This window comes from Ranitomeya variabilis, chromosome 8 (assembly GCF_051348905.1).
Source record: "Ranitomeya variabilis isolate aRanVar5 chromosome 8, aRanVar5.hap1, whole genome shotgun sequence".
NCBI lineage: Eukaryota > Metazoa > Chordata > Amphibia > Anura > Dendrobatidae > Ranitomeya > Ranitomeya variabilis.
Window position 1 is genome coordinate 145,796,404 of NC_135239.1, and position 26,215 is coordinate 145,822,618.

At 45.4% G+C, this 26,215-nt stretch overlaps 1 protein-coding gene across 3 annotated transcripts in view; it reads left to right on the top strand.

The window, feature by feature from the left end:
- GUCY2C (guanylate cyclase 2C) overlaps positions 1–26,215 on the top strand; it is a 1,047,636-nt gene that overhangs the window by 143,094 nt on the left and 878,327 nt on the right. For all 3 annotated transcript variants that reach the window (XM_077277787.1, XM_077277788.1, XM_077277789.1), the window contains exons 4-5: positions 21,477–21,686; positions 23,755–23,873. In XM_077277787.1, coding sequence (XP_077133902.1) covers positions 21,477–21,686; positions 23,755–23,873 — 329 coding nt within the window. The remainder of the gene's footprint in view (positions 1–21,476; positions 21,687–23,754; positions 23,874–26,215) is intronic.

The window sequence follows — 26,215 nt, forward strand, 5'->3', positions numbered from 1 at the left end:
CTCAGGGCAGCACCTGAATCTACAAACGCCATGACAGGATAAGATGACAGTGAGCAAATCAAAGTTACAGACAGAATAAATTTAGGTTGCAAATTACCAACGGTGACAGAACTAACAACCTTAGCTATACGTTTAGAGCATGCTGAGATAACATGTGTAGAATCACCACAGTAGTAGCACAAGCCATTCCGGCGTCTATGAATTTTCCGCTCATTTCTAGTCAGGATTCTATCACATTGCATTAAATCAGGTGTCTGTTCAGACAACACCATGAGGGAATTTGCGGTTTTTCTATCACATTGCACCGAATTAGGTGTCTGTTCAGACAACACCATGAGGGAATTTGCGGTTTTGCGCTCCCGCAACCGCCGGTCAATTTGAATAGCCAGTGCCATAGTATCATTCAGACCTGTGGGAATGGGAAAACCCACCATAACATTCTTAATGGCTTCAGAAAGGCCATTTCTAAAATTAGCGGCCAGTGCACACTCGTTCCAATGTGTCAGCACGGACCATTTCCGAAATTTTTGGCAATACACTTCAGCCTCGTCCTGCCCCTGAGACATAGCCAGCAAGGCCTTTTCTGCCTGAATCTCAAGATTGGGTTCCTCATAAAGTAAACCGAGCGCCAGAAAAAACGCATCAAGATCAGCCAATGCCGGATCTCCTGGCGCCAGCGAAAAAGCCCAATCCTGAGGGTCGCCCCGTAAGAACGAAATAACAATTTTTACTTGCTGAGCAGAATCTCCAGATGAACAGGGTCTCAGGGACAAAAACAATTTACAATTATTCACGAAATTCCTAAACTTAAACCTGTCTCCGGAAAACAGTTCAGGAATCGGTATTTTAGGTTCTGACCTAGGATTTCTGATAACATAGTCTTGTATGCCCTGCACACGAGTAGCCAGCTGGTCCACACTTGTAATCAAGGTCTGGACATTCATGTCTGCAGCAAGCATAGCCACTCTGAGGTAAAGGGGAAGAAGAAAAAAAAAAAAAAAACTCAGAATCTTCTTTCTTAATAATCCCTCTTCTGCAATGCATTAAACATTTAATACTGGCCTGGCAAACTGTTATGACCCCAATGGCGAGGGTCTCAGAGGAACGTGGAAGTCTGCAGAATACAAAAATCCAGCTCATAGGGCAGTGGTAACTGGGTTGACCATATATCTACTCCTAACGCCAACACTAGAAGTAGCCGGGGATCATTCCTACGTTGATTCTAGATGACACGCGCCAGCCGGAGAATCTAGCTACCCCTAGTAGAGGAAAACAAAGACCTTTCTTGCCTCCAGAGAAGGGGACCCCAAAGCTGGATAGAAGCCCCCCACAAATAATGACGGTGAGGTAAGAGGAAATGACAAACACAGAAATGAATCAGGTTTAGCACAGAGAGGCCCGCTTACTGATAGCAGAATAAAGAAAGGTAACTTATATGGTCAACAAAAACCCTATCAAAATCCACACTGGAAATTCAAGAACCCCCGAACCGTCTAACGGTCCGGGGGGAGAACACCAGCCCCCTAGAGCTTCCAGCAAAGGTCAGGATATAGATTTGGAACAAGCTGGACAAAAATACAAAACCAAAACAAATAGCAAAAAGCAAAAGGCAGACTTAGCTGATATAACTGGAACCAGGATCAGTAGACAAGAGCACAGCAGACTAGCTCTGATAACTACGTTGCCAGGCATAGAACTGAAGGTCCAGGGAGCTTATATAGCAACACCCCTAACTAACGACCCAGGTGCGGATAAAAGGAATGACAGAAAAACCAGAGTCAAAAAACTAGTAACCACTAGAGGGAGCAAAAAGCAAATTCACAACACCAACCACCAATTTTTAAAAACAAATACTTAATGAGAGCCTGAAGGTTGAAGCTCAGACAAGGAAACCTGGAGGAGAACACCAAGGAGGAGGAGAACACCAGGGAGCGGCAGACACCGTTAGTAGGCCCCAACCACCAATTTTTAAAAACAACTACTTAATGAGAGCCTCAAGGTTGAAGCTCAGCTTTATACAGTGGAGGACAACACCAGGGAGCGGCACACACCGTTAGTAGGGCCCAACCAAAGTTGAAGGCCAAATGCAGTTTAATATCCGCTACTATAGGCCGAAAGCCTAAAGACTGAAGCTCAGCTTTATACATTGGAGGACAACACCAGGGAGTGGCACACACCGTTAGTAGGCCCCAACCACCAATTTTTAAAAACAAATACTTAATGAGAGCCTGAAGGTTGAAGCTCAGCTTTATACAGTGGAGGACAACACCAGGGAGCGGCACACACTGTTAGTAGGCCCCAACCACCAATTTTTAAAAACAAATACTTAATGAGAGCCTGAAGGTTGAAGCTCAGCTTTATACAGTGGAGGACAACACCAGGGAGCGGCACACACCGTTAGTAGGCCCCAACCACCAGTTTTTAAAAACAAATACTTATTGAGAGCCTGAAGGTTGAAGCTCAGACAAGGAAACCAGGAGGAGAACACCAAGGAGGAGGAGAACACCAAGGAGCGGCAGACACCGTTACTAGGCCCCAACCCAGGTAGCAGGGCAACTGCAGTGTTACATTTAAAAATACTTTATGAGAGCCTGAAGGTTGAAGCTCAGACAAGGAAACCAGGAGGAGAACACCAAGGAGGAGGAGAACACCCAGGAGGAGGAGAACACCCAGGAGGAGGAGAACACCCAGGAGCGGCAGACATCAACAGTAGGCCCCAACCAAACTAGTAGCCCAAATGCAGTTTCCTATTTTTTAAAAAAGCCCGAAAACCTGAATTGAGGACAATTTGAATTAGGGACTGCAGACAGAGTTAGTAGGCTGTCCCCTGTGGACCATGCATCCACCACATTAACCCATTGCGCCGTAATGGACACGTAACCTTCCGTGGCCATGCCTACAGGTCCATGCGTCTGTTGTCAGGTGTACCTTTGTACTCACAGATTGCCAGAGTGCATGCACAATGCGGTCTTTTACATGCTGGTGGAGGGTTGGGATGGCTTTTCTCGCAAAAGAAGTGTCAACTGGGTAGCTCGTAGCATGGTACAGTGTAGTCCATCATGGCTTTATTAATATTAAATAAAATTTAAAAATAGGCCCTATGCACTTTAAGATAGGTTCCAGGGGTACACGGGCAGCATTGGTGTGGTCAGCGGAGGACGATTGCAAGGAAGGACCGCAGACAGACTTAGTAGGCCTAAAATAAATAAAAATAGGCTCAAGGCACTTAGAGTTATCTCGCAGGGGTACACAGGCAGCATTGGTGTGGTCAGCAGAGGACGATTGCAAGGAGGGACCGCAGACAGGCTTACTAGGCCTAAAATAAATAAAAATAGGCTCAAGGCACTTAGAGTTATCTCGCAGGGGTACACAGGCAGCATTGGTGTGGTCAGCGGAGGACGATTGGAAGGAGGGACCGCAGACAGGCTTACTAGGCCTAAAATAAATAAAAATAGGCTCAAGGCAGTTTTAAATAGGTTACATGGGTACACAGGCAGCATTGGTGTGGTCAGTGGAGGAGGATTGCAAGGAGGGACCGCAGACAGGCTTACTAGGCCTAAAATAAATAAAAATAGGCTCAAAGCAGTTTTAAATAGGTTACATGGGTACACAGGCAGTATTGGTGTGGTCAGTGGAGGAGGATTGCAAGGAGGGACCGCAGACAGGTTTACTAGGCCTAAAATAAATAAAAATAGGCTCAAGGCACTTAGAGTTATCTCGCAGGGGTACACAGGCAGCATTGGTGTGGTCAGCGGAGGACGATTGCAAGGAGTGTCTGACACAGTTAGTACTCCCAAAAAATAAATAGATGTTAATGTCTCGCAAAACAACAAAACAAAAAAAAAAAAAAAGTGTGGCATACTTAGGTACAGGGGTGGGCACCTCTACTGAGTTTCAGACATAGTAATTTGGCAATACGTATTTACTGGTGTCAATATAGGACACTGACCCTGACTATTTTAACTAGCATCATACATGTCAACAAATTGGTATTGTCAGTGCCAGGCATTGAAGGATGTCAGCGCGTAGACTAAACATTGTTGGAGCTGTGAGAGATAATTTTGCACGTGGTAGAGCACAGTTTGAGCTGGGGGGGGAACTCTCTTGTGGCCGGCGGTACAAGCCCAGGGCCCCTCATGTTACAACGGTGTGTCTGACGTTGGGTGCGCGCCACCACCGCCAGAGACACTTTATTGTACTATGAGGGACCCAGTGGCGGTGCCGTCGACCAAAAGCGGGCACACCCACCTCTTCAGACAAACGGCACTCTAACGGGTGTTTGCGCCAAGTGGCGAGACCACGGCCCCGTGGGGGTAGTTTTCCCATTTAGGGAGGTGTAAACATGTCGTATGCTGGACAAACAGCTGCTGCAAAGTAAGAGATTGGAACACTCAGTAAGACCAGTCCACAAGCAAGACCTTTTTATAGGAAAGCTAGGTGTCAGCCGGGAAAGGTGGGGCAAAATAATTTGAAATCCAGGAGTGGTTCATTTTAATGAAGGTTAGATCATCAACATTTTGGGTAGCCAGACGAGTCCTTTTTTCGGTTAATATTGAACCAGCAGCACTGAATACTCTTTCTGATAGCACACTAGCTGCTGGGCAAGCAAGCTCCTGCAATGCATATTCTGCCAATTCAGGCCAGGTGTCTAATTTGGATGCCCAGTAATCAAATGGGAATGACGCTTGAGGGAGAACATCGATAAGGGCTGAAAAATAGTTAGTAACCATACTGGACAAATGTTGTCTCCTGTCACTTTGAATAGATGCTGCAGTACCTGTCCTGTCTGCGGTCATTGCGAAATCACTCCACAACCTGGTCAGAAAACCCCTCTGTCCTACGCCACTTCTGATTTGTGCACCTCTAACACCTCTGCCCTGTAGCCCCCTGCAGCTCGTGTGAGAACCATCACCAGCGCTGTGTGCTGGGAATGCCTGAATCAAACGGTCTACAAGAGTTGCTTGTTTGGTTGCTAATATTTGTTCGAGGTTCTCATGTGGCATAATATTTTGCAATTTGCCTTTATAGCGAGGATCAAGGAGGCAGGCCAACCAGTAATCATCATCGGTCATCATTTTAAGAACGCGTGGGTCCCTTTTGAGGATACGTAAGGCATAATCCGCCATGTGGGCCAAAGTTCCAGTAGTCAAATCTGCGGTTGTGCTGGTTTGAGGGGCAGTTACAGGCAAATCTACGTCACTTGTCTCCCTCAAAAAACCTGAACCCGGCCTTGCCACACCAGCAATTTCCATTGGACCCGGAGAAGCTTCCTCATTTAAAAAATACTCATCCCATCATCCTCCTCGTCCTCCTCTTCGCCCGCTACCTCATCCTGTAGACTGCCCTGACCAGACAATGGCTGACTGTCCAATCCATAATGTAAAAAAGAGGACAGCGCCACAACGGTCAGTGATAAGAAAAAACTTACAGCTTTAATCTGCCAACTGCGGCGACGTTTCGGTATAAACCTTTATCAAGCACGGTTTGACACATGTTCCAACCACCATTATATATCCCAAGCACCACCCCTCATTAGAACAAAACACCAATAGGAGTATAGTACTACAATGACACAATACATCAGTACATCAAAATACATATAAATATACAAAAAATACTTGTACAAATACATAAGCATTGACAATACAGCATCAGAAAAAGGCATACTAGTCCTGATCTCTAAAATTCAACGAACTCACCCACAAAAGTGCAAAGAAGATCGCCCTCAAACAGATGTAAACAAACGACATTCCTCCAATAGAACTATAGCATTCCCCGTAGTCAAGATACAAACCACCCCCCCAGGATGATGCCATAACGGCCGTAGTCCAATCAGATACTCCTCCACAAATCATGTGATCATGGTGATAGAAAAAATTGCTGCACAGATCCAGTCCATACATGGGAGAAGTCTCCATTGCACATAACAGGATTAGTATCCAGGATATCGATCAGCTCCCAAACAGAATAACAGTAGTCCAATGCAAAATAACAGTAGTCCAATGCAAAATAACAGTAGTCCAATGGGATCTTTGTTTACATCAGTGTGGTCACAGGGGTAAGATGAATCCCTGCGCATGTTCAGTTAGTTCACAGCAAGCATACCCACTATATATGCCACAGGCAGCGTCCATAGCGATCCAGATAAGTAGCGATATCCTGCAGACTCATCATATTCCGATAGCGTTCACCTATGCAGGCAAATGGGGACAGCAGTCCATATGTGGCAGTTGTAGGTATGCTGCAGCTTGTCCATAGTGCACACTATCCCAGCCATATATTAATATACCAAATTCAGAACTAACAGTCTATAAAAATAAAAGCAAAACATCTCTACATTATTAGGCTCAAATAATGTCACCCAGGCCTGATTCAGAACACACCCTCAATGACAATATATCAAAGACCGCCCACAAGTGTACCTCCCCCATTGGAATCTACTTCAAAACATCGACATCATATATAGAAAAAAACCTTAAACTGATAACCTTTAATAGTGCAACAAACATGAAGGACCGAAGAGGTCTATCATAATAGCCACACCGATATGTGCAAATAGCCCTCCTGGGGAGGAAATAAAAAGTCAGTAAACAAAAAATGCTTGACATTAAGGGAATCATTCATCATTAATATCCCCACACATAAAAATAGCTAGTTCAATGGGACAAACCCTCAATATTCTACCAGGGATTCCCAGCTAGTCTCCCATGCTGGTACTTGCCTAGCCTCAAGCTGCTTAGCATTTACAATCTGGCGAGGGCAGGCACATTCAGCCTAGAGTGGCCATATATACCATAAAGAAAATAAAGAAAGAAGAAAGAAAAATAGGAAAACAATAATGGTTAGAAACATTATACCAGAAGATTACTGTCAGAAATATTTAGCAGATACTAAAGGCAACAGCTCTGTTGGTACTCCAAATTTAACCCCCTAGGTGACAGGGTGTCGAGCTCAAAAATCCATCTTAATTCCCTCTTTTTTAAAAGGGCAACACGATCTCCCCCACGTCGCATCACTGGTACATCATCAATCACCCTGTACCTTAGTTGATTGACCGAATGTCCCTTATCGTGAAAGTGTCTTGGTACGGGCAGATCCAGTAATTTGGTCCTAATCGTACTTTTGTGTTTGCTGATTCTTGCCTTGACCTCCATTGTGGTCTCCCCCACATAGAAGAGACCACACGGACAGGTCAAGACATACACCACAAAACTGCTCTTGCATGTATACCGCCTCCTAATGTCGTATTTTTTACCAGTATAGGGGTGACAGAATGAAGCCCCCTTGAGCATGTTACCACAGCAAGCACATCCCAAACATGGAAAATTGCCAAGGCTCGGCTGACTCAATGTCATTTGTAAATCCCTTTTAGAACTTCAAATATCCGAAAGGACCAATTCATCCCTTAAATTTTTGTTCCTTCTGTATGAGAATAAGGGAGGTGCCTGAAACTCAACAACATTGGAGTGACCCTTATTCAGCAAAGACCAATATTTACGTATGATACCCGAGACCTTCGAACTCATACCATTATATGTACTCACAAATGGAATTCTTTTGTTAGTCTCTACCCTATCCTTTGGGACCAAAAGATCCTCGCGTCTGGTATCCAAGGCCCGCTGTTTATATTTAACAAGGTCACCCCTGGGATAACCCCTTGTTAGAAATTTATGGCACATATCTTCCAGTCTATCATCAACAGAAGTTTCACAGGAAACAATCCTCCTCACTCTCAACAGCTGACTCCAAGGCAGGGACTCAACCATCCTGCGTGGATGTTCACTGGAAAAGTAAAGAAGATTGTTTCTATCCGTTTCTTTTACATACAAATCAGTATGTAAGCAACCACCAAGTTTGTAGACACAGGTATCCAGAAACTGGATCATATCCTGAGAACATTCCATCGTAAAACCAAGACCAGGATGGATGTTATTCAGATAGAAAAGAAAGGATTCCAACTCAACTCTATCCCCATCCCATACCAGGAAAATATCGTCGATGTAACGCCGCCAGCCCCTGACACAGCTCCAAAAATGGGAGCCATACACGTGTTCATCCTCCAGGACAGCCATATAGATATGGCTGACTGTCATCAAGGCTTTCCTCTTCCTCGGCTGCAGACGCCTGTGTTGTGAACTGTGTTTCTGGGCTCCCTCTGGTGGTCACTAACGGTATTGTGTTAGGTATGTCTTGTTGCAGGCCTGAGCTCCAGCTGTGTCGTTAAGCAGCGGGTGTTTCCTATTTGAGTGTCCTCTGGACTCAGTCTCTTGCCTGGCATCGTTGTATCCAGACCTATTTGGTCTCCTCCGGATTCCTTTCAGTCTGCCTCATGCAAGAAAAGCTAAGTCTGTTTTGTACAATTTGGATCGTTTGCATTATTCAGTGTTTTTGTCCAGCTTGCTTTACATTTGATTTTTGACTCGCTGGAAGCTCTAGGGGGCTGATATTCTCCCTCCACACCGTCAGTCGGTGTGGGCGTTCTTGAATGTTCAGCGTGGATGTTTTGTAGGGTTTTCTGCTAACCGCATAGTCCACTATCTATTTTCTGCTATCTAGACTATTGGGCCTCACTTTGCTGAATCTAGTTCATCTCTACGTTTGTGTTTTCCTCTTGCCTCACCGTTATTATTTGTTGGGGGCTTTCTATATCTTTGGGGTTCAATTTCTCTGGAGGCAAGCGAGGTCTTATTTTTTCCCTCTAGGGGTAGTCAGTTCTCCGGCTGGCTCGAGACGTCTAGAACCAACGTAGGCACGTTCACCGGCTACTTTTAGTTGTTTGTGTCAGGATCAGGTTTGCGGTTAGCCCAGTTTCCACCTCCCTAGAGCAGTATTTATATTTTTGCTATCTTGCCGGAATATCAGAGATCCTCTGCCATTGGGATCATAACAGAATGCCAGGCCAAAAGAAAATGTTTAATGCATCGCAGAAGCGGGATTAAAAAGAAGTTCTGAGTTTGTTTTTTTTTTGTTTTTTTTTGCTGCAGTTTGCCTAGCTTCTTCCATCCCCTTTTTCTCTGAGTGGCTGAAACTCTGCTGCAGATATGAATGTCCAGACTTTGATTTCTAGTGTGGATCAGCTTGCTGCTAGGGTGCAAAGCATTCAGGATTTTGCTATCCATAGCCCTATGTCTGAACCAAAAATACCTATTCCTGAGCCGTTTTTTGGAGATAGATCTAAATTCCTGAATTTTAGGAATAATTGTAAATTGTTTCTGTCTCTGAAACCTCGTTCCTCTGGTGATTCCGCTCAGCAAGTTAAGATTGTTATTTCCTTCTTGCGCGGCGACCCTCAGGATTGGGCCTTCTCTCTGGCGCCAGGAGATCCTGCATTGGTGAATGTTGATGCGTTTTTTCTGGCACTTGGTTTGCTTTATAAGGAGCCTAATCTTGAAAATCAGGCTGAAAAAATGTTGCTGGTTATCTCTCAGGGTCAGGACGAAGCTGAGGTATATTGCCAAAAATTTCGGAAATGGTCCGTGCTTACTCAATGGAATGAGTGTGCACTGGCCGCAAATTTCAGAAATGGTCTTTCTGAAGCCATTAAAGATGTGATGGTGGGGTTTCCTATCCCTACAGGTCTAAGTGATTCAATGGCTCTAGCCATTCAAATTGATCGACGTTTGCGGGAGCGCAATTCTGATAATCCTTTGGCAGTGCTGTCTGAACGGTCACCTGATTCTATGCAATGTGACAGAATTCTGACCAGAGCCGAGCGACAAAATCATAGACGTCAAAATGGGTTGTGTTTCTACTGTGGTGATTCAACACATGTTATCTCAGCATGCTCTAAACGTTTAAAGAAAAAAGTTAATCCTGTCGCCATTGGTACTTTTCAGCCTAAGTTTATTTTGTCTGTGACTTTAATTTGTTCATTATCTTCTTACTCAGTTATGGCTTTTGTGGATTCTGGTGCTGCTTTAAGTCTGATGGATTTGTCGTTTGCCAAGCGCTGCGGTTTTGTCCTGGAGCCTTTGGAAAATCCTATTCCTCTTAGAGGAATTGATTCTACGCCATTGGCAGAGAATAAACCTCAGTATTGGACGCAGGTGACCATGTGCATGACTCCTGTACATCAGGAGGTGATTCGTTTTTTGGTACTGCATAAAATGCATGATGTTGTCGTTTTGGGTCTGCCATGGTTACAGGCCCATAATCCAGTTTTAGATTGGAAAGCTATGACTGTGTCTAGTTGGGGGTGTCAGGGGATTCATGGCGATTCTCCATTGGTGTCTATTGCTTCTTCTACTCCTTCTGAGATCCCTGAGTTTTTGTCAGACTTTCAGGATGTATTTAATGAGGCCAGGTCCAGTGCCCTTCCTCCTCATAGGGACTGTGATTGTGCTATAGATTTGATTCCTGGTAGTAAGTTTCCTAAGGGACGACTCTTTAATTTATCTGTGCCAGAGCATGCCGCGATGCGGAGTTATATAAAGGAGTCTTTGGAGAAGGGACATATTCGCCCATCCTCGTCCCCTCTTGGTGCAGGATTCTTTTTTGTGGGCAAGAAAGACGGGTCTCTGAGACCTTGTATTGATTATCGTCTTCTGAATAAGATCACTGTTAAATTTCAGTATCCTTTGCCATTGTTGTCTGATTTGTTTGCTCGGATTAAGGGATCCAGTTGGTTCACCAAGATAGATCTTCGTGGTGCGTATAACCTTGTGCGCATAAAGCAGGGAGATGAATGGAAAACGGCATTTAATACGCCTGAGGGTCATTTTGAGTACCTGGTGATGCCTTTCGGATTATCTAATGCTCCTTCTGTGTTTCAGTCCTTCATGCATGACATCTTCTGGAAATATCTGGATAAATTTATGATTATTTATCTGGATGATATTTTGGTTTTTTCTGATGATTGGGAGTCCCATGTGAACCAGGTCAGGATGGTGTTTCAGGTTTTGCGGGAGAATGCTCTATTTGTGAAGGGCTCAAAATGTATCTTTGGGGTACAGAAGGTTTCTTTTTTGGGTTTTATTTTTTCCCCTTCTACTGTGGAGATGGACCCAGTTAAGGTCCGTGCCATTCATGACTGGACTCAGCCCACGTCTGTTAAGAGCCTGCAGAAGTTCTTGGGCTTTGCTAATTTTTACCGTCGTTTTATCGCTAATTTCTCCAGCGTGGTTAAACCTTTGACGGATATGACCAAGAAGGGTTCTGATGTTGCGAATTGGTCTCCTGCGGCCGTGGAGGCCTTTCGGGAGCTGAAGCGTCGGTTTACTTCAGCGCCAGTCTTGTGCCAGCCGGATGTCTCTCTTCCCTTCCAGGTTGAAGTTGATGCTTCTGAAATTGGTGCAGGGGCTGTTTTGTCGCAAAAAAGTTCTGATGGCTCCGTGATGAAGCCATGCGCCTTCTTTTCAAGGAAATTTTCGCCTGCTGAGCGGAACTACGATGTTGGTAATCGGGAGTTGTTGGCCATGAAGTGGGCATTTGAGGAGTGGCAACATTGGCTCGAGGGAGCTAGACATCGTGTGGTGGTCTTGACTGATCATAAAAATCTGATTTACCTCAAGTCTGCCAAGCGCCTGAATCCTAGACAGGCCCATTGGTCGTTGTTTTTCTCCCGTTTTGACTTTGTGGTCTCGTACCTGCCTGGTTCGAAGAACGTGAAGGCTGATGCACTTTCTAGGAGTTTTGTGCCTGATTCTCCGGGAGTCTCTGAGCCGGCTGGTATTCTCAGAGAGGGAGTAATTTTGTCTGCCATTTCCCCAGATTTGCGACGAGGGCTGCAAAAATTTCAGGCTGATAGGCCTGATCGTTGTCCACCAGAGAGATTGTTTGTCCCTGATGGATGGACCAACAGAGTTATTTCTGAGGTTCATTCTTCGGTGTTGGCGGGACATCCTGGGATTTTCGGTACCAGAGATTTGGTGGCCAGGTCCTTTTGGTGGCCTTCCTTGTCGCGGGATGTGCGTTCTTTTGTGCAGTCCTGTGGGATTTGTGCTCGGGCTAAGCCTTGCTGTTCTCGTGCCAGCGGGTTGCTTTTGCCCTTGCCTATCCCAAAGAGGCCTTGGACGCACATTTCCATGGATTTCATTTCGGATCTTCCGGTGTCTCGGAAGATGTCTGTCATCTGGGTGGTGTGCGATCGTTTTTCTAAAATGGTCCATTTGGTGCCCTTGCCTAAGTTGCCTTCCTCCTCTGATTTGGTTCCTTTGTTCTTTCAGAATGTGGTTCGTTTGCATGGCATCCCTGAGAATATTGTATCTGACAGAGGATCCCAGTTTGTGTCCAGATTCTGGCGATCCTTTTGTGCTAAGATGGGTATTGATTTGTCTTTTTCGTCGGCTTTTCATCCTCAGACTAATGGCCAGACCGAGCGAACTAATCACACGTTAGAGACTTATTTGAGATGTTTTGTTTCTGCTGATCAGGACGACTGGGTTACCTTTTTGCCACTGGCCGAGTTTGCCCTTAATAATCGGGCTAGTTCTGCCACCTTGGTTTCACCCTTTTTCTGCAACTCTGGTTTTCATCCTCGTTTCTCCTCGGGTCAGGTTGAACCTTCTGACTGTCCTGGGGTTGATTCTGTGGTGGATAGGTTGCAGCGGATTTGGAACCATGTGGTGGACAATTTGAAATTGTCACAAGACAAGGCCCAGCGGTTTGCCAACCGCCGCCGCGGTGTGGGTCCCCGACTTCGTGTTGGGGATTTGGTTTGGTTGTCTTCTCGGCATGTTCCTTTGAAAGTCTCCTCTCCTAAGTTCAAGCCTCGCTTTATCGGTCCTTATAAGATTTTGGAAATCCTTAACCTGGTGTCTTTTCGCTTGGACCTTCCAGCGTCTTTTGCTATTCATAATGTGTTCCATAGGTCCTTGTTGCGGCGGTACGTGGTGCCTATGGTTCCTGCTGTTGAGCCTCCTGCCCCGGTTTTGGTTGAGGGCGAGTTGGAGTACGAGGTGGAGAAGATTCTGGATTCTCGTATCTCTAGACGGAAACTCCAGTATTTAGTTAAGTGGAAAGGCTATGGTCAGGAGGATAATTCCTGGGTTGTCGCCTCTGATGTTCATGCGGCTGATTTGGTTCATGCCTTTCACGCTGCTCATCCTGATCGCCCTGGGGGTCTTGGTGAGGGTTCGGTGACCCCTCCTCAAGGGGGGGGTACTGTTGTGAACTGTGTTTCTGGGCTCCCTCTGGTGGTCACTAACGGTATTGTGTTAGGTATGTCTTGTTGCAGGCCTGAGCTCCAGCTGTGTCGTTAAGCAGCGGGTGTTTCCTATTTGAGTGTCCTCTGGACTCAGTCTCTTGCCTGGCATCGTTGTATCCAGACCTATTTGGTCTCCTCCGGATTCCTTTCAGTCTGCCTCATGCAAGAAAAGCTAAGTCTGTTTTGTACAATTTGGATCGTTTGCATTATTCAGTGTTTTTGTCCAGCTTGCTTTACATTTGATTTTTGACTCGCTGGAAGCGCTAGGGGGCTGATATTCTCCCTCCACACCATCAGTCGGTGTGGGGGTTCTTGAATGTTCAGCATGGATGTTTTGTAGGGTTTTCTGCTAACCGCATAGTCCACTATCTATTTTCTGCTATCTAGACTATTGGGCCTCACTTTGCTGAATCTAGTTCATCTCTACGTTTGTGTTTTCCTCTTGCCTCACCGTTATTATTTGTTGGGGGCTTTCTATATCTTTGGGGTTCAATTTCTCTGGAGGCAAGCGAGGTCTTATTTTTTCCCTCTAGGGGTAGTCAGTTCTCCGGCTGGCTCGAGACGTCTAGAACCAATGTAGGCACGTTCACCGGCTACTTTTAGTTGTTTGTGTCAGGATCAGGTTTGCGGTTAGCCCAGTTTCCACCTCCCTAGAGCAGTATTTATATTTTTGCTATCTTGCCGGAATATCAGAGATCCTCTGCCATTGGGATCATAACACGCCTGCTCCTTTATGTGCGTCAAACTTTGCATCAGCAGACGCATTAGGGGGATGCTCATGCTTATTATGGCGTTGTCTGCACTAACCAGCTGTGTGCATTCCTCAAAACACTGAAGGACTTGACAGAGGTCTTGGAGCTTCGACCACTGCACAGCAGACAACTCCATGTCTGCCATCCAACTGCCTGCCCGTGTATGTGTATCCTCCCACAAATACATAACAGCACGCCTCTGTTCGCACAGTCTCTGAAGCATATGCAGTGTTGAGTTCCACCTTGTTGCAACATCGATGATTAAGCGATGCTGGGGAAGGTTCAAAGACCGCTGATAGTTCTGCATACTGCTGGAGTGTACGGGCGAACGGCGGATATGAGAGCAAAGTCTGCGCACTTTGAGGAGCAGGTCGGGTAACCCCGGATAACTTTTCAGGAAGCACTGCACCACCAGGTTTAAGGTGTGAGCCAGGCAAGGAATGTGTTTCAGTTGGGAAAGGGCTATGGCAGCCATGAAATTCCTTCCGTTATCACTCACTACCTTGCCTGCCTCAAGATGTACAGTGCCCAGCCATGACTGGGTTTCTTTCTGCAAGAACTCGGACAGAACTTCCGCTATGTGTCTGTTGTCTCCAAAACACTTCGATGCCAATACAGCCTGCTCACGCTTGCCACTAGCTGTCCCATAATGGCTCACCTGGTGTGCAACAGTGGCAGCTGCGGATGGAGTGGATGTGCGACTGCGGTCTGTGGACGAGCTCTCGCTTCTGCAGGAGGACGAGGAGGAGGAGGAGGGGGGGCGAACACCTACAGCCAACTGTTTCCTATACCGTGGGCTATGCAGAACTGTCCCAATATTGCAGTCCCCTGTGGATCCTGCATCCACCACATTCACCCAGTGTGCCGTGATGGACACGTAACGTCCCTGGCCATGCCTACTGGTCCATGCATCTGTTGTCAGGTGCACCTTTGTAGTCACAGATTGCCTGAGTGAATGGACGATGCGCTCTTTAACATGGTGGTAGAGGGCTGGGGTGGCTTTTCTCGAAAAGAAGTGTCGACTGGGTAGCTCGTAGCGTGGAACAGCGTAGTCCATCAGCGCTTTGAAAGCTTCGTTTTCAACTAACCGGTAGGGCATCATCTCTAATGAGATTAGTCTAGCAATGTGGGCGTTCAAACCCTGTGTATGCGGATGCGAAGATGAGTACTTCCTTTTCCTAACGAGAGTCTCATGAAGGGTGAGCTGGACTGGAGAGCTGCATACGGTGGAACTAGCAGGGGTGCCGGTGGACATGGGTGACTGAGAGAGGGTTGGAGATGGTATTCTTGCCGGTGCCCTACATGCAGTGTTTCCTACTACTAACCTGGTGATTCCCTGACTGCTTTGGCCTGGCGATGAAAGCTGCACAGATACTGCAGGTGGTGTGGGAAATGGTCGGCTTACAGGGAGGGAAGGGATGTAGCATTGCTGACTAGCTTCATTGGCCGAGGGTGCTGCAACCTTTAGGGACGTTTGTTAGTTAGTCCAGGCTTGCAAATGCATGGTGGTTTAATGTCTATGCATGCAACTTGTATTTAGACTTTTAAGATTCTGACCTCTGCTTAAGGTAGTTGAAAATTTTTGACAGATGACTTTGCGCTGATCATTTGGATGTTGTTTTAAAAAATGCCAGACTGCACTTTTTCTACTATCGGATACCTTTTCAGGCATTGCAGACTGAGCTTCTTTAACCGGATGGCCACGCTGTCCTCCAACTGGTTTTGGTTTTGCCAAGCGTTTTTGGCCAGATACGGGCCCGGCAGATGGAACCTGTTGTGATGTTGATGCCTGCTGCGGCTCCTCCTCCTCCGCTTCAGAACTACTGCCGCCTGCACCCTGTTCACCCAATGGCTGCCAATCGGGGTCAACAACTGGGTCATCTATGACCTCCTCTTCTATGTCGTGTGCAACTTCGTCTGTGTCACCGTGTAAGCCGGTGGTATAGCGTTCGTGACGGGGCATCATAGTTTCCACTGGGTTTGATTCTGGCTCAGTACACTGCGAGGGCAATGTTCTGGTCTGAGTCAAAGGAACAGCATAGTAATCTGGCTGTGGCTGTGCATCTGTGCACTCCATGTCCGATTCAACTTCTAATGGGCATGGCCTGTTAACTGTTTCACTGTCTAACCCAGGAACGGTATGTGTAAAGAGCTCCATGGAGTAACCCGTTGTGTCGCCTGACGCATCCTTCTCTCTTGTTCTGGGTGAAGAAGACAAGGAAGTGACTTGTCCCTGACCGTGAACATCCACTAACGACGCGCTGCTTTTACATTTAGCACTTTCAGAAGAGGAGGCAAAAGAGCTAGAGGCTGAGTCAGCAAGGAAAGCCAAAACTTGTTCTTGCTGCTCCGGCTTTAAAAGCGGTTTTCCTACTCCCAGAAAAGGGAGCGTTCGAGGCCTTGTGTAGCCAGACGACGAACCTGGCTCAACAACTCGAGACTTAGGTGCTGTACTGCTTTTACCACGACCACCTGATGCTCCACCACCACTACCATCATTACCAGCTGACAATGACCACCCACAGCCCCGACCTCTTCCACCAGACTTCCTCATTGTTTGCAAAACGTAACCAAAGTAACGGTATTTGTTACTGTAAAACAACTTATAAGGTGAACTCAAACTTCTGTAGGATTTATATATACCTTTATAGGTGCCTGACACTGAAAGGAAAATCAGGCCCAATGTTACACACTAGGTTTTCTGTGCCCCAATAATTTGAGACAGATGGCACACACAGGACCGGCACTCAAGCAGAAATGCCAGTCTTAATCTCCCACTATTTTTTTTTTTCAGGGAGAATTAAAAAAAAAAAAAATGGCCCAGTATTGCACACTAGGTTTTCTGTGGCACACAATGAGAGACAGATGCCACACACAGCACTGGCACAGAGGCAGACTTGCCAATCTTTATCTCCCACTATTTATTTATTTTTTTTCAGGGAGAATTACAAAAAAAAAAAATGGCCCAGAATTACACACTAGGTTTTCTGTGGCACACAATGAGAGACAGATGCCACACACAGCACTGGCACAGAGGCAGACTTGCCAATCTTTATCTCCCACTATGTATTTTTTTTTTCAGGGAGATTGAAAAAAAAAAAAAATGGCCCAGTATTACACACTAGGTTTTCTGTGGCACACAATGAGAGACAGATGCCACACACAGCACTGGCACAGAGGCAGACTTGACAATCTTTATCTCCCTGCAGTAATCTCAGAAAAGTATGGCAGGCAGCTATAAAAAGGACAGCTGCACACAAAAGTGTGGACAAACAAACAAGATAGCTGTGCAGAAAGGAAGGAACAACAGGATTTGTGCTTTGAAAAAAGCAGTTGGTTTGCACAGCGGCGTACACACACAGCAACGCAGCTATCAGGGAGCCTTCTAGGGCAGCCCAATGAGCTACAGCGCTGAGGAAAAAAAAATGTAGCTTCCACTGGCCCTGCAAACAAAAGGTGGTGTTGGACAGTGGAAATCGCTACAGCACAAGCGGTTTGGGGGTGAATGTACCCTGCCTAACACTATCCCTGCTTCTGACGAAGCGGCAGCAACCTCTCCCTACACTCAGATCAGCAGCAGTAAGATGGCGGTCGGCGGGAACGCCCCTTTATAGCCCCTGTGACGCCGCAGAAAGCAAGCCAATCACTGCAATGCCCTTCTCTAAGATGGTGGGGACTGAGATCTATGTCATCACGCTGCCCACACTCTGCGTCCACCTTCATTGGCTGAGAAATGGCGCTTTTAGCGTCATTGAAATGCGACTTTGGAGCGAAAGTCGCGTACCGCATGGCTGACCCCACACAGGGATCGGGTCGGGTTTCATGAAACCCGACTTTGCCAAAAGTCGGCGACTTATGAAAATGACCGATCCGTTTCACTCAACCCTATTAACCACCATTCCAAATATAAACTATAATCCACCACTGTGCATTCACTAACTATAACGTGCCACTTTCCCCATTTAATATATAAATTAATTAGCACCTGTACTCTTTCCCCCAATTCATTACCACTCACTTCATCCTCAACGCCCCCCCACTATGTACCTCCCACTCTAACTCTAACCCCGATCCATTATATGTAAATGCCCCTCCAGCCCCAATTCATTGTCATGTCTTTCTCTCCCACCCTCTATTAATGATCAACTGCTCTACCCCACATTCAATACATCATTTACTCCCCCACCCTCAAAATTCATTATTTGTTCTCCCCCTAGATCATCATTTGCTCTCCCCACCCCCCTTCAATTGATCATTTGTCCGTCCCCTCCCCACTTCATCATTTGCAGTCCCCCCACTTTAATTTGAAGTCCCCGTACTTCATCCATTGCCCCCTATCACCCCCTCAAATCATCTGCAGTGCCCCTTCATCATTTGCAACCCCCTATCCCCCTTCCATTTCATCATGTGCAGTCCACCTCAGACACACTTCATTGTGTGCAGTCCCCCTTACCCACCCACTTCATCATGTGCCATCCCCCTTACCCCCCACTTCATCATCTGCAGTCCCCCTTAACCCCCAATTCATCATGTGCAGTCCCTCTTACCCCCAATTCATCATATGCAGTCCCCCATAACCCCACACTTCATCATGTGCAGTCCCCCTTACCCTCCATTTCATCATGTGCAGTCCCCCTTACCCCCACTTCATCATGTGCAGCCCCCTTAACCCCCAATTCATCATGTGCAGTCCCCCTTACCCCCAATTCATCATGTGCAGTCCCCCTTAACCCCCACTTCATAATGTGCAGAACCCCTTACCCCTCCACTTCATCATGTGCAGTCCCCCTTACCCCCACTTCATCATGTACAGTCCCCCCTTAACCCCCAATTCATCATGTGCAGTCCCCCTTACCCCCCACTTCATGTGCAGCCCCACTCCCCCCACTTCTTCATGTGCAGCCGCACTCCCACTTCATCATGTGCAGTCCCCCTTACCCCCCACTTCATGTGCAACCCCACTCCCCCCTTCATCATGTGCAATCCTCTTTACCACCACGTCATCATGTGCGTCCCCACTCCATCATGTACAGCCCCACTTACCCCTACTCCATCATGTGCAGTCCTACTTACACCCCCATTTCATCACTTGCAGTTACCCTCACCCATTGAATTCATTTTTTAAAGAAAACAAAAACATTTTTCATACTTACCACACAGTTGCTCCCCTGCAGCGCCTCTCTGCTTCCAGCATCTGGGACATGTCGGCGCGTGACCCAGAAGTACAGAGAACATGGAGGGAGCTGCGCAGCCATCAAGGTTAGACTGCAGTGCACAGCTCATGTCCCCGGCGCAGATGTGTGTGCGGATAGACTGTGATGCGGCTGTGTACGCTGCCGGCCACGTCACAGTACAGCGGACATGGCAGCTCACAATTTGCTGTGCGTAGCCATCAGGCGGCCGGCCCTGTACAGCTTCTGGGTGTGCGGCCTGGGGGCATTTGCCTCTCTGCCACCCTGCCCAGCCAGCCCCTGATAGACGATAAGGTACTGAAATGGTGGATGTCCGACTTCTGGAACTGCACCAGACTTGGTCAGAACAGGGAATGCCTGACCAATGATCCATTCATGATTTCTAAGGCTGCCAGAAAAATCTGAGCGCAGAGTTCAGCAACCCCATAGCCCCGCACTACCGCTTCATTCTCATGGGGATAAAAGTTCTGCCGATCAGTATGGATTCCAGTGGTCAGACCCCCTCTGATCAACAACTTTTCACATTCTGTGGTTAGATTATAATTTGTTTTCACCAGACAACTCCTTTAAGTGAATCTTTTGACTTAAACTTAATGTGTTTGTCCGACATCATTCATTTTGCATCGAGAGGTGACATGAGCTGATGACGTCAGAGCTACACATACCTGGAGTTACGCATGATTGCCAGGTATCAGTCATATGTATTATTAGTCAGGCTGTGGGTTAGTGGCCATGCTGGTAATATCATTATTTGAGTGCAGAATTTGGGGCCCCGCTTTAATTTTTTTGCCCAGAACTCCACTTTGTCTTAAACCGGCCCCACAGACACATTGAAGATGGGAAAAGTGCAAATGTTTTCATTTTATTTCAGGGATTTTTTTAATAAATTCAGAACATACCGACTTGTATTTGTTATTAACATAAATTACAATGTGTCACAAAAGAACTAGAACAGAATTGCTTGGTAGGAAAAGATATTTCAAGTTATTGTTATGGAGCACCCCCACGTGCAAGGGCAATGGGGTACTCAGCACCGGGTCTATCTCTCTCGGTTCTGGGGATGTCACGGTGGCCCGACCCGGTCCATGGCCCTTCTGAGGGGCGTCCACTTAAAGGTGTGGTTGTTTGTACGGTGTTCGTGACGCCACCTGTGGTATTCGGTCACAGTGACCGATGCTGCTAGGGGTCCGCTGGGGTGTTGGAATGGCAGCTAGATGGTGTACCTTCCCACAGGTGAAGTATGTCCCCAGGGCTTCCCAGATGTGTAGGTGGTGATGGTGGACGTTGTAAGGCGCAATGAATAACGAGGACACAAAGGTTGCAGTCTCTTTACCTTTTACTGAAGACTTCAGAGTCCACAGTCCAGAGTACCGTTCACAGGGCTGGCTGAATCCAGCCGGTCCGAAGGCACATCCAGACTTCCCTTATCCAGGTGGAAATCAGTAGCCTTCCTACTAGCGCCTGTGTGTTGTAGTACCTCCCTGCTGAGCACCACGGGATAGTCCTCACAACTTTCGTGGATGTTTCTGATGTTCTCTCTCTCTCTGTCCCCCAGATGGTATGGATAGGACGACCCGTATGACGGGGTAGGCCTGGAGCTATTTTATAGGGACCCTAGAGACACCCCTCTCCCACAATTTGCCTCCGTGTCTTCATAGGTATTAAGGTTGGGCAGCCAACTTGGAATCAACTGTCCTGCCGGTCTCTGAAGTAATGCGTAGAGCCTATTACTCCCTCGGTGTTCCGGCCACCGGCTACGCGCCTCAGAAGGAGGCTGCCGATCTTGGGGAAGAACTCCTCCCGGTATTATCTCCTTGTGCTGTGACTTCGTTTCTCACTCTCCACAATATACTTCGCTTCGTGTCCTTTCTTAGGATACTGCCGCAATGAAGTGCAGGCGCAGCTCCGTAACGTTCTATCTCGTGCTTGGCCTCTGTGAGGATCCCACCCCTGACAGGGACCCTCTGTCCTCCTTCTCCCCCTGTCTGCCTGACAGGTCCTCTCTGGGTCAAACCCAGGCAGCTTCTGAATAACTTCCTATCCAACCCACCAGTTTTACCCGTGTGTGAGGAGTGGTCTAGTAAATAGAACCTTTGCTCCCCCTGGTGGACTGGAGTGTGAAGTGTAGTTTGTGACTGTGATACCTGGTCAGGTGAACTCCTTTAGTACCATCAGATGTAATATCACTCCCCCTGGTGGAAGAGCGACATTACTGCAACGACCAGGACTCTGGGGCGCTGCAGTTACATAAGATGACACATGTCATATTTTAATAAATGGGCCTACCTCCTAACTTTATGTTGTGGTTTATTGCATTCAGCTTTCTATGCATGTATTATCTATACATACGATCTGACATGTTTATTTGTTTCTTTCTTGCCTTGACAGGTTTAAAAATATATTTGCTTATCCAGTAATTTCAGCTGGGAGCTTTGGTCTGTCTTGTGATTATAAACGATTTCTCACTCGCATTTTAATCCCAGCCAGGAAAATAGCATACTTTTTTTATAATTTTTGGAAATTTGGGCACGTAAGCAAGCCTAAGTGGGAATCTGTATACATATACAAAAGAAACGATCACACAGAATCCTGCTACTGGTAAGCAAAAAGTGTATGAAATGCTGCATGACCACACATATATAACATAAAGTATACCATATGTATACATTGTAGTCCCATCTCTAAGATTCTGTACAAATATGTAGTAGAGGGTAGTAATAATAATAATATGAGCAAATACCTCCAATTAGAAATGTAGTATAATTCTACTGATTCACTAAGTTGCTTTCCTCATGTACATGGCATTGCAGTAGCTTAGGTCCATGGTTACGACCACTAATATAAGGACAGGTAGGTGGTAGTGATGAGCGAGTATACTGTTAGCCAGCATAAGTACATGTGGGGGTTGCTTGGTTGCTAGGCAACCCCCACATGTACTTATGCTGGCTAACAGATGTGAATCATTCAGCTGTGGCGCAGAAAACTAAATTTCCGAGTACTTACAAATACTCAGAGGACAACCGAGAGTGCTCGGGAAATCTCGAGTACTGAGTATACTCGCTCATCACTAGTAGTTAGGTGTTAGTGGTCATAACCATGGATACCTAAGCTCCTTCTCCATGCATAGAGTGCAAGATGTAGTAATGTAACAATCGCAGTCATAGCGGTGGCTGCTGCGACCAGGCCTGGCAGGTCAGGGGTCCGCCAATGCCAGCAGAAACTTCAACTGGATGTGCATTCTCGCACATCTACCCCACAAATATGAACCCCACATGCCACCGCCACAGGTCAAGTGGATAGAGTTGGGAAAAGCGCCAGAATTGGTGCATCTAATGGATGCACCTTTTCTGGGGTGTTTGTGGGCTGCTGTTCTTAGGCTGGGGGGCCAATATCCATGGCCCCTTACCAGCCTAATAATACCAGCCACCATCTGTCTGCTTTAGCGAGGCTGGTTGTCAAGAATGGGGTGGACCCCACACAATTTTTTTTAAATAATTTATTTAAACAGCATGGGGACCCCTCTATTATTGATAACCAGCAATGCTAAAGCTGACAGCTATGGGTTTCAGACCACAGCTGTCAGTTTTGCCATGCTGATTATCAAAATTATAGGGGAACCCGACATCATTAAAAAAGAAAAATATATATATATAGAGAGAGAGAGAGAGAGAGAGAGAAAAAAAAATTGGAACAGCACCAAATACTACCTTAAAGATGTGCAAAGTTTCCCCAACCAGTATTCAAATGGTTTTCAAAATAAAAATAAAAAAAGGAAAACAGCAAGCTTGAGAAAGGATACTATATCCGAAACGTCGCCACGCCGTTTGGGCAATAAAGTCCACTTTTTTTTAGTTTTTCGTGCTGTTTTCCTTTATATATATATATATATATATATATATATATGTATATATATATATATATATATATATATATATATATTTAGCACAGGCGCCGGCTGGCTGATGAATACTCCCATCAGCTGACACCTACTCTCGCTGTTATTAGCGGCAGCAGGTGTATTCTGATGGGAGTAGTAGTCCTATCAGCCAACGCCTGTGATCGGAGGTAGACTTTTTACCTTCAGTCACAGCTGCGGGCTCAAACTGTCATCTGGCAATGTTGAAGTCGCGGCTCTATGACCGTTGGTATGTTATCTATGTGCTATCCGTTATATTTCACTGGGCTATTGACTTGAATTGTCAAGTATACAACATGGATGAAAGTATGGCATATCTGTTTTTTTTTTCAGACACTCAGTCTGCAAAAAAAGGACAAGAAAATAGGCATATTCATTGTAATGGGTCATGATCTATCCTTAAAAAATAGCAGCCCATGCACCAGAAAAACATGTGAAAATGGCCTTACTGTTGTGGTTCCACTGATTTTATCTGCAGTTAGGTAAAATGATTGCCCACTCCGTAAATTACTCTATGCATACTATGCGTTGACTGGGACACAATCCCGCTGCTCTTAAATTGACCAGCGCAAGATTAGTGCTCCGAGACAGGGGGATATTTGCCTCAGACTGTTAAAGCTCCAGAGGGGCATGCTATTTTAACTTTACATTATACATTTATTGTGACATTTGTGTGCAGAACTGGAGAGTTGTTTTAACAATTGTGAAAAAAATAATTATATTAACCAGTGCCCTCTACTTTTATGGCAGGTACATTAGTTCACTAGAGATATCTGTGTCCTATTTTATTGGTGCCCTCAACTTCAGAGAAAACTTGAAAGAAAATGATGTGAAAAATGTACTAGAAAATCCAAATCGGAAAAGCAATGGTATGGAGTTAAACTTAGCAAAATTCAAAAGAATTTTTAAAATTTACACCATTTTTATATTTTTGATATTTGAGTTATTGCACTTTGTCCCCCCACCACCACCCAAAGAAGTTCAACATAAGAAATAGAAAACTTTACAATACGCTTACTTTTAACATAATATCTCATTCTGTTGCTGGTAATAATGTTGTGACATGTGCTTTTAACTGATGCTGGAGGCCAATCAACCAACAGATTCCATACAGCACAATGTACAGTATATTAAAAATACAAGATTTTATTGGGGAACAAGGAGGTAACAGGTATCCACAGGTATTCAAAAAGATGCACACCCAAAAATTTAATAATAACAGCACATGTCAATAGGGAGTCTTATTTCCATATACAGTAGTAATAGGTTCCAACAGATATAGTACAGTATGAGATGCCGTACACTTAATTATGTCTCTATTGCACATCAGTCATATGCATCAAGGTGAAGAGATACAACAGTATATATAAATATATTTATGAAAAAAGAGCCAGTGCAAAAGCTGATATACACTTACAAAGTACTAGCCTGTGGCTGTAGACTCCAAAAACTGAGTTGTGTCCTCCACCCAACGGGTGTTTCAGCTATCCATACTACATATACTGTATGCAGTACTACATATATATATATATATATATATATATATATACAGTATATATATATATATATATATATATATATATATATATATATATATATATATATATATATATGCAGTATATACACACACACACTGCTCAAAAAATAAGGGGAACACTTAAACAACAGAATATAACTCCAAGTAAATCAAACTTCTGTGAAATCAAACTGTCCACTTAGGAAGCAACGCTGACAATCAATTTCACATTCTGTTGTGGAAATGGAATCGACAATAGATGGAAATTATTGGCAATTATCAAGACACACTCAATAAAGGAGTGGTTCTGCATTTGGGGACCACAGACCACATCTCAGTACCAATGCTTTCTGGCTGATGTTTTGGTCACTTTTGAATGTTGGTTGTGCTTTCACACTCGTGGAGCATGAGACGGACTCTACAACCCACACAAGTGGCTCAGGTAGCGCAGCTCATCCAGGATGGCACATCAATGCGAGCTGTGGCAAGAAGGTTTACTGTGTCTGTCAGCGTAGTGTCCAGAGGCTGGAGGCGCTACAAGATTCACTGCAGCTCATAATGGAGCCACAGGGACTCATGATGCTTAAACCCTGCTTTGTTGCCTCTCAAACTTGAGAAGATACTAATAGAAGCAGGTGATGTATCAGTTGTAGCGGTAGGAACTGTCTCACTTGATAAACCCAAAACTCCTACCAAGAGATAGGAGAAAATAAGCAAGATATTAACATATTCTGAGTCCTATGGACACAGTAGGCACAAAAGAGGCTGGCAGCATGCGGAGTCGTTTAGGACGCATTTCTCATCCTTGTGTAGCTACTTGTTTATTACAGTCCTCATAATTTTGTTTCCTTTTGAGCTCCAAACAAAGTAATGATTGTCCAGCTAATGGTATTATGAACATGAAAAAGCAGAATTGCACAAAATCACAAGACTTTACTGTTTGAAATTTCACAGAAAATTTTTGGCTTGCTTTGGCCATGCAATATTGAAAAAATATAAGGGCTGCTCTTCCTTCCAGAAATAGAGTTCCAGGATCTTGAAGTATAGTTTAAAGGTGTTATGAACATGTACATGCTCAAACACGAGAAACACCGCGCCTGCACCCAACTGTTCCCTATACAGGCTAGAAAAAACACCATCTCGGACCTAACTCCCTAAAAGGACATCGAGAGGTTTCTCGAAACCTAACAGAGGTAAAAAGAAAAAGTATAAAAGGAAGAAATAGAAGTGGCACTCACCCCAATGTTGCTGTAATTCAATGTCCTTTATTCATGTTGCAAAAAAACAGACATAATGTGGAGAGGTGGCTGGTGAGAGTTGCGGTGCGGGGAGGAGGAAAAGGACGACGGCCGTTTCACGCTTGTGCGCTTCCACGGGTCCAGGTGCACAACTAAAAACGTCATATCCTATATAGGGAGCTAGACAACTTAATGTGAACATGTGAGTAATTAAAAACCAAACTGGTTGTGAACTCCAAATAACGTTAACAAGCACATTTAGACGTACTAAATTAGACATCACATATTTTAAATAAGCTTACTCCATAAATATACAATTTGCACAGAAAAATAGTCATATGCAATTTGTCATTCAGTCCGACGGGCCCTTGTGCATTGGTCTCCATGATCCACCTAGCCTCACGTTGCAATAACAATTTCTTGCGATCGCCCCCGTTAAGTGGGCTTTTTACTATCT